We start from the raw sequence: 18131 nt of genomic DNA on the forward strand, positions 1-18131 counted from the left end.
TTTTTGGCATATGGCCAGTAAAGCTAGAAATAATGTTCATTTGGATCATGAAAACAACAATTCAAGTCAGATGGATGTGAATAGTTTACAAGTCATTGAATGTCACTTAGTTTTACTGTTAAGTTTTGTAAATTTATTAAGTTTCCAATTCACTGTAATCCTGAGGTATTTTTTTAATAAACAAATATCTCCAATAATTTTCAAGAATATTCAATGATTTTTTAAGCACTGCGTTAATGAACGAATGAAATTGTTTATAATTAATATCTAAAACCATGGCATGTTAATGCTATGATTTAATATTGTCATAAAAACATTAATTCTTGCTGTGAAACACAAGGAACATAAAAATACTAGTATAATATTTTAATCATTATATGACTTACATAAATAATGCACAGAAATTAACTTGTCCAGTGTTACTGTAACAAAATATCTGATGGTAATTGGTGAGCCTGCTAAATAACAAAGAAACTAATTAAGAATACCGTGAAGAGATTGCAATCACTCGTCTGTAATTGTTTTTGAAAAAGGGCAGGCCTTCCAGCAGCCACTAACAAAAAAGTAGGAGGTTTTCTGAGAGAAAAGAAGGAAATAGTAGGAATATTTTTTACAAAAAAGTAGGAAAAGAAGGAATATTTTTGGTTAAATACGTAATTATTAATAGCTATCAACTTACCTAGAAGAGATGTTTTTAATGCAAAATCATACCTTTCTATATGCCACATTGAATATTTTAGTGAATGATCCTTGGTCGGTTTTTGTTGCTGAACTGTGTATTCATCATCCCTCAGCCTTTATTATGAAAGATGATGCATGTCAAAGTGGAACATGTTGCCACACCTTTCAACAACAGAAACCAGCCAGTTTGACATCTTTTGTTCATTTTCTGCAAATAAAACTAGCACAATGATCAAACTTAAATATTTTTGCGGACTTTATTTTCAAAAAAGTAGGAATAGTAGGAGTTTTTTAGAAAAAAGTAGGAAGCTGTTAAAAAAGTAGGAACGCTGGAAGGCCTGAAAAAGGGGGATAACTCAACAATTAAGGTCCAAGTTAGGGTCTAGCTACATACATGTATGGTCTGTGTCTGTACCAAGTTTCGGAGTTATAGCAAAGGTGAAAGAAATTGGATGTATTATTCAGTAAAAATGGGCATAACTTGATAATAATTAAGGTCAGAGTTATTGGCCTTGTTCTACATATGGGTATTACCTCTTGGCAACATGTATACCAAGTTTCATTTGAATATGAAAATCCATTGACTTTTCTTGAGAAAAAGACAAACTTTAAAGGATAATCATTGTCTGACATTAAATTAATTACCGAACAAATTGTTATACAGAGGAATTATTTTTTACAAACATTATCTCAAAACAATATCTACATGCATGTACACAATTGAATACCAAATGATATCCTTGATGATCATATCCTTGCCTTGTATGTAACATGACTGTCAATCCAGACTTAAAATCTCAATTCAAAAAATGAAAAGGAATTGATACATAACCATCATGGTCAAGCTACATAAATACATATTATAGGCACCATAATTATTTAAAAAAAAATCTTCTGACATACAAATATATATTTTAACAAGCATGATCACATATGAGTTGACAGTTTTGAACCACTGTGACAGCGGTCAACAGTTTAGGTATATTTTATTGTCTGCTGCTATGACAGTTTTGATACTGGTGGTAGAACATGTATATCTTTTTGTCTGCCTCAATGACTGCTCTTAAATCACCAATTTTGAACCACATGGTCTAGTTTATAGAATGTTTTGTTGCCTGCTCCGAATGTGGTCCATAGCAGTTTTTAATTTAAGATACATTATGTTCTCTGCCCCAATGCCTGGACTTTAATCATCAATTATAAACCACAAGGAAATAGCTGTGTTAATTTCAGTGTATATTTTGTTGTCCACTATAATGACTGGTATTAAATCACTAACATTGAATCACATGGTCGGTGGTAGCAGTCTACACTTTTGGGTATATCTTGTTGTCCGCCCCAATGACTGGTATTAAATCACCAATATTGAACCGCATGGTCGGTGGTAGCAGTCTACAGTTTTGGGTATATCTTGTTGTCCGCCCCAATGACTGGTAAATAATCACCAATATTGAACCGCATGGTCGGTGGTAGCAGTCTACAGTTTTGGGTATATCTTGTTGTCCGCCCCAATGACTGGTATTAAATCACCAATATTGAACCGCATGGTCGGTGGTAGCAGTCTACAGTTTTGGGTATATCTTGTTGTCTGCGCCAATGACTGGTATTAGTTTATCAGCTTCTTCCCAGGGGAGGTAGCGTCGAATCAAGGAGTTAAGACTGGTCTTCTCTGTTACATAGCCTTGCCTGAAATTCAATATTACATGTGTAAATATCATTGGAATAAAGAGTAAAGAGGCAGTATGTTTGACAATACCTGCATAAAAAGGTATTCTAGGTATAATAATTCTTGATATAAATGCATTCACCTGAAGGATGCACTCTTACTCCTTAAGAAGATTTATAACAATTAATACAAATGTATTATTATACCAAAAAGTATAAATTTATGTCGAAAACTATGGTTTTTATGAAGGATACTAAATTTAATTTGAAAGAAAAATGCAGAAAACACGCTATTTCTACCTTATGAGACAATAGTAGATCACAGTTAACCTTTTAGCACTCACCAATCATTTAATCTTTTTGCTTTTTCAGCTATTAAATACACCGTTACAATCATGTTATCAGTAAAGAATATTTTTCATAAATGCATTATTTAGTATTAAAGTAGTTAAATGTTTATCACTCAAAATTTTTGTTATACTGATTTTGAATAAGAGTGTCACTTTAAGCTAACAAAAATGATTTTCATGTATGTATGCTTTATTTAAAATCAAATCAATTTCAATTATCTAGACTGTCAGTAGTAAATGTCTATAACAGCATGAAATTAACATATGTACCTCTTAAAGAGCAGTTCAAAGTCGGCCATCTGTATGCGTTTCCTGCCTGCATGTCTGGCATATGCCTCCAAGTCAGCACACAAGTTATCCCAGTACGTCTCAGACCTTGACAATGAAACACAAGCAATGCAATAACAAATACACATGTATATGCTTTTGAGATGAAAAGCATCTTAATTAATATTAAGTAGCTTAACTATCACCAATAAGATATTTTGTAGTTTAATTATCGATAATATCTTTTGAAAAAGAATATTACAATCATTTTAAAACATGTTGATGTTGTTGACCTCATTTCCAACTTTTTTCACAAGGTCAAACAGTCCAAAGTCTTTTATAATGCTAATGTTTTTAAGTTCTATACTAGAATTCAGTGAATCAGATGTGATGCCTGTCGAGAGAGCTCATATTTTTCTAGTCAAGCTCACAATGACCTTGACCTCACCATGACCTTGACCTTGAAATCAATAGAGGTTATATACTGATATGACCAAAAGGCATACAAATTTTGAAAGACTATGATTACAAAAAGAAAGACTAGACTAAATCCTTCATAAGAAATTGACCTAAAACAAAACTGACTGTGTTCTTTTTGTTTGTTTATTGTTAGGGTTGGCATGACCTATTGACTCCATAACCAATTTCTCTAGTTCTTTCAGAATTTTTTTTATACTGGTGCCTATAAGAAATAGATTTAAAATTTATTCATTATCAGTTACAACTCTCTTCACAATCAAGCTCAGAAAGTATGATATAAACTATGACATACACTTTCATGACCTCCTCAATAGCGTCCTTGGCCACACGCATGCCGGCAAAATGGTTGAAATGTTTCCTCACTGTTGTCGTTGGTATCAGGTAGCGAGACTTCTGACGAGGTTTTCGCACAACCTTCTTCTTTGGGCTACAAGATATTTACAATGGTTAGATTGAAGAGTTGATGAATCCATTATGAAAACCGGAGAATCAGAAAAGTATTGACATCTTCCATTAAAAACATAAAACTCGCCCCACAGTGGCAGAATAAAAGAATCTCAATGTTTTACTGCTTAATCAACATTTTTATTTCAGTCAATAAAATTTAAGGGTCGGAGAAAAAAGAGCAGGGATGAAAATCTAGCAATTAATTTATAGGGACCTACAATGAGGACATTTAATATGAATGAGTAAGATCAATTATATAACATCAAATATGACCTCAATACAATTTATATTGAAAAGCCCCAACAACATAGGATAAGATTATGAAAAAAAGAAAATGCTCATTGGTGCTGACTGTTATACATGAACTTGGTTTTAAAAGATTACAAGATACATGTATGATATAGGCGCTGGACATATTGAAATCAAAGGTTGTACTAGCCTTTTTACTGTTATTTCAGCTGCAGTGGAGGTTATGTTTGTATTTTCGCCTTCTGCCTGTAAAATTGAAGGGTTACTTATCAAAGACAAGCAACAAAACATTTAAACATAAATCGAACACTTAATTATGATCTAAAAATAAACATTATTTTCTAAAAATGAACATAGACAAAACATACCTCTTGGTGGAAGACCACTGTATGATGCAACATTCAATATGTCAAGGGTGTGGCCTTTGTTGTTTTAAACAAAAAGATTTCCCAAAATGAGTATGTAAGAAACTTTTGACTCAGGGATGTGACTAGTTTTGACCCCAGGGGCATAATTTGAACAAGACCACTAGACAATTAACACACCAACTATCTAAGCTACAGGCCTCATGGTTTTTGTCAAGATTTTTCCTTTTGGTTGCCATGGCAATTAAGAGTTCTAAATGGAATTTATGGAATTTATACAATTTTGAAAAGGCACTATCCAAGGAACATCCCATGAAGTTTCATCTAAATTTGCCTGGCAGTTTAGGAGGGGATGTCTTTTGAAGTAATTGTTGACAGACAGATGACAGGCGAACAGAGATGGAGGTGGGCGATGGGAAAAGCTTATCCTGAGCACTGAGGTGAGCAATATGTGTTCAGGTTACAAGCTAAAAATAAACAAATTTAACCATGCAATTTTATCACCAAAACAGCACTTACTGATAGGAGTGCCAGGTTCTAGTAAGTTGAGGGATCTTCTTAATCAAACAAAATTGCTCACCTGCTGTACAAAGTCGGTGATTCTACTCTGTCTAGATGTTGATGGCTGGGGAGAGAGGCGGGAGAGAGCCCCGATGTTCTGGGTAGAGGCTATTGGGGGGGAAAACAGCATTGTCTGATGGGGAAGAGCGTCCACCTCAGCTGTAAAACCAATATGAACATATAATTTCTTATAACTGCAGTGTTGGGAATCATTACATCTATTGAAACTGATCAATGATCAATCAACGATCTGCATATTGGCTGCATTCTTTTATTACCAAATATATGTCTTATATATGCATAATCTGACTTGTATTATACATCTACAATGTCTGTTATACTGTTTCCATTCATCTAGCGCGGGAAATATTTAAAAGGAAGTATTTATTTTGCATAAGCCTGACTGCGGCCTGGATTTAAACCCAAAATAGTTCAACAACTGCTTTTAAATATATTTTCAGTTATTTCCAACAAAAGGGTGAAATTGACTAAATCAATCAATTTTCAATTATAATTGATCATTAATATAACACTATTTTCACCTTTTTTACCTTCAACCATAAGTCAAAATAGTTTAGGAACACATGTACAACCTTGATGACTTTGTCTGTATCACAATGATACATGTACCAAGTTTCATGCACATATCTTTTAAGCTGTTGTATTATAGATGCAGTTAAAAAAATTACAGTTGTTTCATTGCCACCAAGCTGTGACAATACCATTACCAGGTACTCCTATCTTTTACACACATATTATTTCAATTCATCATATCATACCTGAGCCTTGTCTTTTCCCTGCTATAACTGGAGAAGCCTGCGACAGCCCCATACGTCTAGTACTGCTACCTAAAACAGACTTTTCTGATTTAGGTGTGCCTTTGTTTGACCCTGGTGTCCGTGGTGATGACCTTTGCATTGACCTTGATGTTGACCTCAGAGATGCACTTGGTGACCCTTGAAGCCTTGGCGATGACCTTAGAAGTACAGGAGTTGACCTTTGACTTTGTAAAGTCCCTGATCTCGTCCTGGATTCTGACTGCGGCAAGGTCAATGACCTTAGTGGGGTTCTACCTCCCTGGCTTCGAGTCCTAGGTGACTGCTGTGGCTGTTGTGACCTTGAGGACATCATTGAACCACCTGAGACTGACCCTGACCTTGACCTGTCATTACAAGAATTACAAATGCATTTACATAATCATTTTTTTCAATTATACATGTAATACTGTAGTTCTTAAGAATGCATATACATGAGAATACTGTCTATTGCTGCTTAAATTTGTGATATGATAAGCTCCAGGTTATAAGTAAAATTTATCCAGAATCAAAGACTTGTAATAAATCTTATAGCATTTTTTTAGATGATACAACCGCATGGAAACTGATAATCTTCATCAATTAATTGATAATGCTTTTATTAATAATCAGAGACTTCAGTTGTAAGTGATAGATTTTTGTCAGTACTCAACCAATGAATTAACCATACCCATCTGACACCCTTGACATTCTCGCTGACCCTTGTGACCTGTGGGAGGAGCTTGCAGGGCTGGCTCCTCGAGGGGAGACGACGGGGGATGGTGTGACCGCCTTCAGTGGGCTGTTCCCATCCCCCCGCTCACTGCCGGACTCCCAGTCCTCCTGAACCCGAGGAGTGGAGGCAATACTGGGGCTTCGACGACCCGATAACAAGCTCCGCGGTGACTGGTACATATCATCTGAGAATGACAGGTTTAGAAAAAATATACATTTTGGTCACACGGTCAAATTTTTCCAAAAATTTGTTATTATTTTATTTCAAAAAATATCATTGAACTAAAGTGCTGCTTAAACTTGAGTCTAAAAAATCCCGCGATGGAACTTAATTTATCAGCACAGTCATAAATGGTTTATTATTACCAATTAAACAGTGCAAAAAGTTAACTCAATTATATGTAGGTTGTACAAAATAGTTTCATGTACCTACATCAGAGTCTTTTCCAGCCATTTCTTTCAAGGCTTTGTTCCAAATTCCAAAAAATATGTTTTTACCCTAAATTTTGAATAAAAATTCTCAATAAACAATTCGGAAGTCCTCCAAAATAAGACTTTTAAATGAGCGAGCCTAAGTTCTTACATTTGTGCTTGGAATCAACTATGTTTAACAAGCCCAGTTATATAAAATACGAAATTTGAGCAAGCCCGGAAGACATTTTGCAGGCTGTGCTAATTTCAACCACAGCAAATGAAGAAGTTTTTTTTTTAAAAAAAGAGTTTATAAATTGTTTTTGAAAGTGATACTAGCCTTCAAATAAATGGTTTCACAATTATATATATATATAAAAAAAAACAATATTGTAAAAAACGATGCAAATTTTTCAATTCCAATGGTAAAGGTTGTCTTCCTTTAATACTGGAAACCACCCTTTATGTAAACTAATTATCCACGCAAAATAGCATCAGATCGGTCTGAAATACCTATAACAAGTTCATAGAATTTTTTTTTAGGCATTGGGCCCATTGTTTAGAATTTTGTTTAAGTTAACAACATTGGTAACAGCATCTTTGTAAACTTTAAAAGGTGAAACATTCAAGATGTGCTCATATATTTGCATAAAACAAGTACATCTGAAACAGATGTTTTAAATCTTGTAAGAAATACTGCAGATCACATGAGTATCTATAACTTTCAAGTGCAGTCAATATTTTTAAGTTAGTGATGATGTTAACAAAATTGTTAACTTTGACAAAGATCTGAACAATTGGCCCATTGTTTACCTGTTATAGTAGCATGACCTATATTTTCAGCATGAAACATTTCCCTGCTAGAAGTCGGTGGACCGCCATCAAATGACCTGGATGACGCATGAGGATTTCTAGAAGAAGAGAAACTTTCACCACTGCTGTGCCTTGACCTTGAACTTATATTCAGATCCCTTGATGAACGATTTCCTACACTTCTGGAAGCTGATCTTGACTGATTCTCTCGGTTTTGATGTTCGTAACTGGAGTTCAACCTCTGCATATCAAATGGGGATCCTTTCCCATGCAAGTGACCATCACTTAATCGCAAGTCTTTTTCACTCCTGCTTGGAGAACCAAACCTACTTTTGTGGCCCTCACTGTATCTACCCATTCTCTCCTGGTCTCGAGCCCTCATGGACCTTTCCAGGTCCACGCTTGTACTCAGGTGCCTGGTCATAGTATCAACCTCAGGACTCACTGCTGAGAATGAACTCTGCCTTCTCCTACTAATATCCGACCTACTGGCAGCAAGATCATCTCTCGACCTTGACAATGACCTATAGGATCTGCTCGTACTCTCATCTTTATTCAAATACATCCCAGTTTCCGCATCAGTCATTTCCATATTTGACACCGATCTATGGGATCTGCTTGCACTCTCATCTCTGCCCACGTACATCCTACTTTCCGCATCAGTCATTTCCATATTTGACAGCGACCTACGGGATCTGTTCCCTCCATCATCTCTGTCCACATACATCCCACTTTCCGCATCAGTCATTTCCATATTTGACAGCGACCTACGGGATCTGCTTGCACTCTCATTTCTTCCAACATAAGTCCCATTTTCAACTTCAGCCATTCCAATGTTAGACATGTCACTGCGACTACTAGCTGAAACATGGCTCATGTTTCGATAATCCTCCTCCATGCTGCTCTCACTAACTTTCATTGGCAGCATGTACATTCCTCCTTCAGGTAAAATCTTTAAGCCATCACCTCCATGTTCTCTGAGGCTTTCTGATTCATCATGGCCTGATTTCTCCCTGTATTGGCCTGAAGGTTCACTCTGATCATCATCCATCTCCTCATCTTGGTACTGTTCCAGACCATCATCTCTGTTATACATTTCTTGATGAACATAATGATCCCTTTCCCTATTCTCCAGTCTGCTTGTATACTCAGTCCTTTCATCATCATCATCATCTACATCATCATTTTCGTTTCTATACGCCATTCTATCATCATACTGATTCCCTTCTTCAAACATCTCTTGCCTGCTGCGGTCAAATTCTTCCTCCCCTCCCTGATGACCATCATACTGATCAAGCTGGTCAATGTGCTGGTCAGCCAAGGAGATTCCTGAATGGTGGTCACTCCTATTGCCCCTCGACTGGCGGTCAGCCTGCTGTGACCTCTGTAACCTCAGATGTTCAAGCATGCTCTCTGGTACGGTCAAGTTGAAGCTGCCTAAAACCATAGCGATACATGTATACATGCATCCTAGATAAAATATTTCTCAAGTACTAGCATCTACTCTGTAAGTATATCTGAAGAAATGCCATTCATCATTAGGATGCAAAGATGTGTTAGTGCATTTTTTATATCAACCCTAAACCAAAGAGCAGCTCTACCCCCTATTTACCTATCCATTTACTCTGGGCCGTCTGATTGTGTATGGGCCTGGAAGTGTTGTATCACTTCTTCATTTCCCAAACCATACAATGACTCCTTATAACCAAAGAGCACCCCCCACCCCCACCCCCTTATTTACCTCTCCCTCTACTGCTGGTTGTCTTACTGTGAACAGTTAGGGAGTCTGCTATTACTTCTTGAATCTCCCTAGTCTGACAATGACCCCATAGACAGTCTCAAACTCAAAACCAAAGAGCACCCCCACCTCCTATTTACATATCCTTTTACTCTGGGCTGTCTGATTGTATATGGCCTGGGAGTCTGGTATCGTTTCTTCATTTCCTAAGCCAGAAAATGACCCTTTAAAATCAAAATGTAAAAAAACAACCCCTTATTTACCTCTCCTCCTACTGCGGGCTGTCTGACTGTGTACGGCCTGTGAGTCTGGTATCACTTCCTCATCTTCTGAATCCGAGGTTGACCGGAACGGACTGCAACAATATGCCACAGGGTTACTCAGCTGTATAACAATTTTGGTGACATACCTTATAAATACCATAATGTATGGATATATATGAAAACAGTATTCCCTTAATTTTTGATTTGCTTTTATGTCAAGTCCAGTGTTCTCCATAAGAACCGGCTGCCGGCTAAAATGGACGGTTCAAATGGCAATTCGACCGGTTCAAATTTGGAAAACTAAATGAATTTAAAGTAGGATATGTAGAAGCTGATCCGATACTATGCTATTTGAGACGGTTTAACCGAAACTTATTGAGAACCCTGCAAGTCTGAATTAAACTTGGTTAATATCAAACTATTTTAGCTTTTAAAAATGGCTGAGCCGATAAGTTGCTGAAATACTCGGCCTTAGCTTTCAAAGTATCTCACCTCGGTACTGTGTAGTCGTTAGGGTTGGTGGCTGGAATCACCAGGGAAGAATTCTGCTCTTGGGCGGTGATGTTGAATTTTCCTGCAACATCAGAAAACGAGACTTTGTGAATTTGAGTATCCTTCATCTTTATGCAATCCAGATCAGAGGATCTGACCAGAAAGCATAAATGCAGAAGCTGGTAAAGGAAGCTGCCAGTTATACATCATGCCTGCATCAAATGTTTTAGCCAGATCGCAAAAAAACTTTATAGATTGAGATCAAAGTACATGTATTAAGATCATAGAACTAAACACCAAGCTAGCTTTCCTTCCTCATGTAAACCAATAAGAGTGAGTAAAACAAGCAGATGCCAACAATTTTTTAACAATTGCCAACAGAAATATCTTCAATACTATTACAGCCGGACCGAATGTGCCTTTAAACCAAAAAAAAATGCATGCCCTAGTAAAGGAACGCAATCAGAAAAAGAGCATATGTATAAACAGAAGCAGAGATTGAGTTCTTGCATCAAGATATATGCCAATAATGCCTATATATTGCATTAAGAATACCATATATAGCTGGCCTCACTCTAAGCATATTTTCATTGACAATATCAGGGATGCCAACGCAAATTTGTAAAACAAGAGGAAATTAGTATTACCGATAAGTAGGAATATCCCCATCACACAACATACAGAAAATAAACAGAGCAATTTTAATTTTAAATTTTGTTGCCAAAAAAGAGAAGATCAGCTGAAAAGAGGAAAATTGGCATCCCTGCTGAATTTGTGTAATCAGTCTCATGTAATTCATTTTAAAATATTTGATCAAAGACAGTTTTTGAGAAGCGGACACAGGTCGACATTTATGTCAAACTCGAATGTCACCAGCCCAAAAAATTGCATCATTCCAAGGAGCTGATGTTTTGGAAGTTACCTGTCCTGTGAGGTGTTCTTCCTCTCCGAGACGATCTGCTTATCATTGAACCTTCTGAACTCTCACGAAATGGGCTGAAATAGAACGACTAATGTTGCTAAAATTGAAATATATACCTGGTGGAATACATACAGTTTTTGAATTAGTTACTTTAAAACACATTTGGGTTTCATGCAGATGATTTCAATTCACTTGTCTTACACTACACTTCTAAATTTCAGTTGATATTCTTAATAGCACGAGCACACAAACAAACAAATATTCATTACTGATAAATTTCAAAGCTGTATTTTCACAGATTGACCATTTTGACAACTTTTTACTTTTTGTCTTGGAATAAGCCAATTTTGTGTAAATGTCTAAAAACCGCAGTTTTTTATCTATTATGCTCGAAAATTGATGTTTTATGGCTAAAAGCATAACTAACGCTTAACAAATGAAAATATCAGCAGTTTTCCAAACAATTGAGATTACTTCTATTGTGTGTTATCCTATATGACTGATTTGAAAACACTGACACCAAAATCAGCTGATTCTAAGACAAAAAATGAAAAAGTTGTCAAAGCAGTCAATCTATGAGAGTGCAGCTTCAATCCAACCTTGGTGTGTGGTATGTATCATTGACGAGGGGCTGTATGTCTGGAGAGCTCAAGCCAGATGAATGTTCTTGTGACGCATCCCTTCTTAACAGCTGGGGTGTTTCCATTGACGATGAAGCTGCGAACACACATGTGCATGCAAACTAGTTAATATTTGTTTCATTTTGTGTATGCGTTTCGAAGTCAAAACCTCAAAAACATATGAGTAATGAAAAACAAATAAGTATGAAAATAATTAAAGGGCAAACATGGATTTTCATAATTTGTATAAAAAAAACCTGTTTCTTAATTGTCTGCATATTCCCTACGCACCAATCTTATGCTATTTGAAATGTATGTCAAGCATTTTATCATACTTGCTACAGTTAGACATTATGCCAATTAGCACAGATACCATTGTCAGTTATTTAAGGATTGATCTGCATTTATACTGTAAGAATGCAGTACGGCATGCGAGCAAATTCCATGAAGCATGCTAGTGCTTCTTGGTCATTTGCTCGCTTATCCTACAGTGTTCATGTGTAAATGACCTCAAAGGAGAAAATTGGTGAAAATTAACCAAACACAAATAACATAAGAGAAAAAAGAGAAATAATATCCACTTGAATTGATGATAGATTATGACAAAATACAACTGATTGTCGCGGATTACAGGCCCAAACAATCAACATTTGATCATAATCGATCATTGAAACATCACAAGTAAGAGTTTTTTGTAAATCATTTGCCAATTGCTTAAGAAATTAACAGATGAACCCATAATAAAACCTTTGCAATGTTTTAAAAACGATACAGGTATGGTAATATATCTAATACATGTACTTAATACTTCTCTATGCCTTTCAAACCAATGACCTTAAGTTAATTCACCATATCAAAAACTTACTGTTTCTCATAAAATTCTGAAGCAGTGTCCTCGGGGTGTCATTATCAAAACCCATGGACATGTTGGCACCTTCTTGCCACCCAGACCCAGACCTCCGAATAGACCTCCTCGCTCCTGGCCGGGACCCAACCCTCGGTGAACCAACATCCAGACGGGGGGGCTGACTGGTCGACACACCAGTCTGGGAGGTACGGCGTTGGACCCTCACCAGGGGGGCTGTACTGTGTTCCTCTTGAAGAAAACCCTCAATCTACAAAACAGAAAACTCCAGTTTTTGCTTTTACATGAAAATTAACAGGACTTATCGGTACAATAAATATTCTTGCATACTGGATGTGTGTTTCCGGTCATGTGACCAGTGCTGGAAAAACCCATCTTACATGTACCACATGTAAAATGAGTCACGCGCAACAACGACCCAATTCTTATTTATTCTATTGTATGGTTTATGAAAAATATATTATGCCATTTCAATAAAGCGCAATCAAATATATATGTTTGCAAGACTTTTAATTAAAATCGAAAATAAATAATCGTAAAAAAACCGCTATTTTCAGTTATATAAAATTACTGCACTCTATGTCAGTAAACAAAGTCGCACGCACTTTTTGGTGTAATTGTACAAAAGTTCGTTTTCTACGTCATTTTTTCCACAAATTGATAAATTAAGATATGCAAAAAAATTATCAATCATGTGTTTCCGGTGCGGATAGAAAATCTGACCCTCGGGCACGCTGCGTGGCCGGTAACTCGGCAAGCCTCGTTACCGGCTTACGCACGTGCCCTCGGGTCGGATTTTTCTATCCGTACCGGAAACACATGATAGATCCTTATATTCTGCTATAGCCAGGTTTTAACAAGGGCAGGGTGATACAGAAAAGGGACAAAAGGGCACATTGTTTCGGGCAGTGAACAGGTAAAGCATTTTGGATTTCATAGAAAATGTTAGAACATGTGCTTATTTGAAGTAATATTTCATTTACATTGTTGGTTTTAAATACCAAATATGTAAAGTTTGTTTGAATTCATAATAAAATTTCAAGTATTAATATTAATCAAAACAAAAGATTATAAAATAGTACCTTCTGTTAAACCTTTACTTAAAAATGGAAGTAAATTTATCTCAACTGTTACAAAACAAGTGAAGCTATATACAGTCATCAAAATTTGACTTTTGGATGAACAATCCTGAATTCTTATACTTTTGCTTGGCATCAATTTTAAACAAGCCCTGCTATATAAAATTCAGAATTTGAGCAAGCCCGGAAGACATTTTACAAGTGCAGGGATTGCGAGCTTGTGCTAATTTCGACCACTGCTATATACAATATCTAAAACACAAACTGATCAAAAAAGATTTAAATCTAGTCCTCCAATCTGTATTTTTGTAAACAAGTCGACTGTATCTGTTTACAAAGATTATTTAAAATGTTCAAAAAATACTAGTTGGTCCTACAAAAATTAACATGGTCTTCAATGCAGATTGTTTTGCCGTACCTCAAGGCCATATGTTATAATGACTTTCATGTAGAATGAGAATACATCATGCTTGAAACAAAATTAATATTTTCACAGACCAGATGTCTTGGAGTGTCCTCAACGTCGACACTTGTAGACAGGGACGTCCGTCGTCTTTCACCACGCAGGCTAGACACTCGAGCATGCCTCGGCCTTGGCAAAGGCTCAGGGGTCCTGAAATCATTACCACTATATCAGTTGGGCCAAAAAAAAAATTGTTTGTTAAGGGTAACCTTCCCAAAAATTCTAGGTAGGGTACGTAGGGATTTTTTTGGATTTTTTTATTATATTTTTTCAAATTCTGTCGTAAGTTCAGAGTGTTTTCTTGCACATGGCAGTCTTTCCTACATTACTGTCATTGCCTGACTTTGTTTCATCATATAAACAATAATTCTGATTAAAATCTGCATTTATCCGCCCTTCGTAACTCTCTATTCGCTAACGAATATTTATTTTGCTCAGAAACAGAAAAAAAAATAGTTAGGGTCGGCGCATTTTTATAGGTAGGGTCGGGTTACCTGAAACAGACATATTTTTTTTTAGGCCTTGTACAAGTTTGAGGACAATTTATTTCATGCATACCAGTGAAAGCGTGAAAAATATTAGTGATTGATAACTTGATCATTTCACTCTGGCTCGAGTGAAATGATAACCCTTTCTCATTTCACTCTGTACAGACAACTTGGGACTATTTTTTCCATCTTTTATAATACAAGATTTGCTTCCCTTGACTTGGAAAAAAATACATACATATGTAACATGTATGTACATGTTTGTTGTCGTTGGTAGTGCAGTAATATACACATTGACCGAATTGAATTGTATTGTCAAAATAAAATTATGCAATAGGTTAAATAAAACAAGCATTTATGCGGTTGTTTATAAATATTAAAAAAGAACAAGCATACCAATTGAATTATGGCCATTTCGTAACCTTTCCATTTTGTAACCGCTCAATGTTGGTCATTTCTGGTCATTTCGTAACCATTGTGTTAATCAATTCGTAACCGTTATGAAATCAAATGGTCATATCGTAATCGTTGGCTCATATGTTGTAAATAATGATTTAAGGTTTTGATGTGAGTTTCTTATTTTGATATCTGCATTAGGTATTAGATTGACATATATATATATATGAGGAAATAACTTAATAACATTTGAGTTAACAAATTAGTGTGAAACATAAAAATTTGAAGTTATAAAGTTAAATTGGATACATAGTATTAGTGACAACATTAAATGCAGTAAATCAATATAATTAGTGCGACTAATTAACATCTAATTTATATGATCAAATAATATTTGCCGGAATATAAAAACAATGTTATTCATTTGTCCCACTGTTCATATGTATTTGTAATAATTTGTGTCACTTTAGTTTTCAAAATGAATATGAACTGCAAATTTTGCCATATTGTTTTTGTTTTATTTATTATCCGAAAATTCGAGAAAACTCTTATAAACACGTAAAGTTTATATTCAATGCAAACACTTAAAAAATAGAAGTTTTTCCTGTTGTGTTGTATCAGTTGTACCAGTTTGAGGACAATATCACTGGAATAGTGATTAGTTCTAAGATGTTATAAGTGACATTTCAAATGTGTGTTTTTGTCCATTTTTTCACACATAACCTTGATAAAAATTTACTCTGTGGCACCAGTAAACTAAAGTGACAATATTTCCCGAGAAATCAGAATTAAATTGAGCTCAAATATTGATCTCAAGCATAATTTGTTGATTGTTATTCATTATCATTATTGACTTATTTTTAAATACCTAACTACTTTGATTGATCAGTAATATTTTCACCTTGAAAATGTTTCTATACCTTATAAGACCTTCATGTCTGTTTCTGATGACTTTCTGTGAATGGGTCCTTGAGGCATCTAGGTATTCCCCTATAGCAGTCCTGGGAGTTTGAGCGATGCTTTGTCTCTTGTTTGACATCTTCAGCTAAGGTAACTGAGTTGAAAAAATTTATCTCAAACTATGCACCAGTCAATTGTAACCACGGCTCCCCCAGGTCTGGAGAATAGCCGGGACTTTGACTTTGGGTCTGACCAACCCGGGGTAAAATCCCTGCCCTGCAGGGACGAACTGATGGTTAATCCCCGGCCAAATGCCCCCGCACCCCAGGACTCTATTAAAGGCCTAATCTCCGCTAAATTTGGCGCTATGACAAAACCACCGCGGTCACCCGGCCCTGCGGGACCACATGGAAAGTAAAAATACGGCCCTTTCCCCGGCTATCCGCCCGGACTTGGGGGGGGGGGGGCGTGGTTACAATTGACTGGTGCACTACATATTCACTTGGAATATTTAATTGCTATTTAAAATTTGATTTGAAATATTTTTAGTCACTTTCACAAAAAGAAATTAGTGAATAGTGTAGGTGACCCAAACTAGTAATGTCCAGGGCTTCAATTATGAATTTGAAAGTGGAAGATTGAAGTTCCTTGCCATCAATTTTGAAAGTTTTTCTCCCAAAGTTGAAGTTGATAGAGCTCTACGACTTTCTCAATTTTGTACAAGCTACTACCAAACTTCTTTTAAAAATGGTATACCTTTGAACATTTTGATTTATCATCTTTAAAGAACTGTATAATGTGATTGTGGGAATAAAAGTTATATAGATAAGCTTAAATATAATGAGGCGGTAATGGAATGTTTCCTTGGACGCTCAAAAAACAACAACAGTACTCGTCTAACATCAGACTCATCAATGATCAGTGATTCACATCAAATTCAGCTTTCAATTATTTTTTTTTATTTCATGACATTCCCAAAACAGAAAATACAGAGTCCCTTATTACTACATATCGTACACACATTCATATTAACTTGTGACTTTTCTTGTGAAATGGTGTATTTAAGTAATATTCAAATAAAATGTATTACCAATACACGATCAGTATTTTTGACAGATGTTCTCTTGTTCTGTTCCCTTCAAAACAAGATTTCAAATAAAAATGTATTCTTAACAAATAGAAAAAGGCAGTCTTCTATAAGCAAATAATAAACAAAAGTAAAATATTACAATACGATGGCCTAACTGTCTGGTTTTGAAACGGGTCCTGTATGTTTGTGTTGATTTTTCAACAATTTGTTTTGCCCGCCATGTTTTTTTTGTTTGAATCCAACGATAAATAACACGAAATAAAAAACATCTTGATTATATTACAGAAAAGTATACGAAGCGGTTACTTCCCCTGTCAGTGCTTATGGGTTGTTTAATATGTATCAGACTTCAACTTACTCAGTTTGCACTGGGTACCAAATAGAATTAGAATATATAGCTGAGAGTACCTTGTTTATAACCAAAGACGGTACATGGATGATGATGTTACTATGATGAAAGATAGATATCACAGAATTATAATGCCGAGTTTCCATGTTTAAACTGTCTGTGATAATGCAACAGTCAATTGTAACCACGCCCCCCCCCCAGGTCCGGAGAATAGCGGGGACTTTGACTTTCGGTCCAGCCAACCCCGGCTAAAATCCCCGCCCTGCGGTGGCGAACAGATGGTAAAATCCCCACCAAATGCCCCCGCACCCCAGGGACCCTAAGTAAGGCACATTCCCCGCTATATTTAAAGCGAAGACAAAACCACCGCATTCACTAGGCACTGTGGGGCCACCTGAAAGGTAAAAACACGGCCCATTTCCCCGGCTATCCCCGGTATACCCCCGGACCTGGGGGGTCCGTGGTTTCAATTGACTGGTGCATAAATACTGAAAAACTTAGATACATGTATCACCGCGAGAATTAAAAAAAATTCTATGATCAAGTTAATTTATGTCGTTCAAATAATGACAAACATGTGCCTAGTGAACTGACAGTGTATAAGTCAATTTTTGACGGAAACTTTCAAGCCAAAACGCTTAAAATACA

At 36.1% G+C, this 18131-nt stretch overlaps 1 protein-coding gene across 1 annotated transcript; it reads right to left on the bottom strand.

The window, feature by feature from the left end:
* Nucleotides 1–370: 370 nt before the first annotated feature.
* On the bottom strand, nt 371–17362 carry LOC128242306 (uncharacterized). Its single transcript, XM_052959401.1, has 16 exons — nt 17274–17362; nt 16065–16198; nt 14296–14410; nt 12719–12968; nt 11833–11950; nt 11234–11307; nt 10312–10393; nt 9820–9911; nt 7819–9255; nt 6551–6779; nt 5845–6227; nt 5085–5224; nt 4330–4385; nt 3736–3870; nt 2967–3071; nt 371–2367 (listed from the first exon to the last, which is right to left on the bottom strand). The coding sequence occupies exons 2-16, from the start codon at nt 16181–16183 to the stop codon at nt 2244–2246; spliced, it is 3459 nt and encodes a 1152-aa protein (XP_052815361.1). The 5' UTR covers nt 16184–16198; nt 17274–17362; the 3' UTR covers nt 371–2243.
* Between the last annotated feature and the right edge of the window lie 769 nt (nt 17363–18131).

This window comes from Mya arenaria, chromosome 8, assembly GCF_026914265.1.
Source record: "Mya arenaria isolate MELC-2E11 chromosome 8, ASM2691426v1".
In the NCBI taxonomy this organism is placed as follows: domain Eukaryota; kingdom Metazoa; phylum Mollusca; class Bivalvia; order Myida; family Myidae; genus Mya; species Mya arenaria.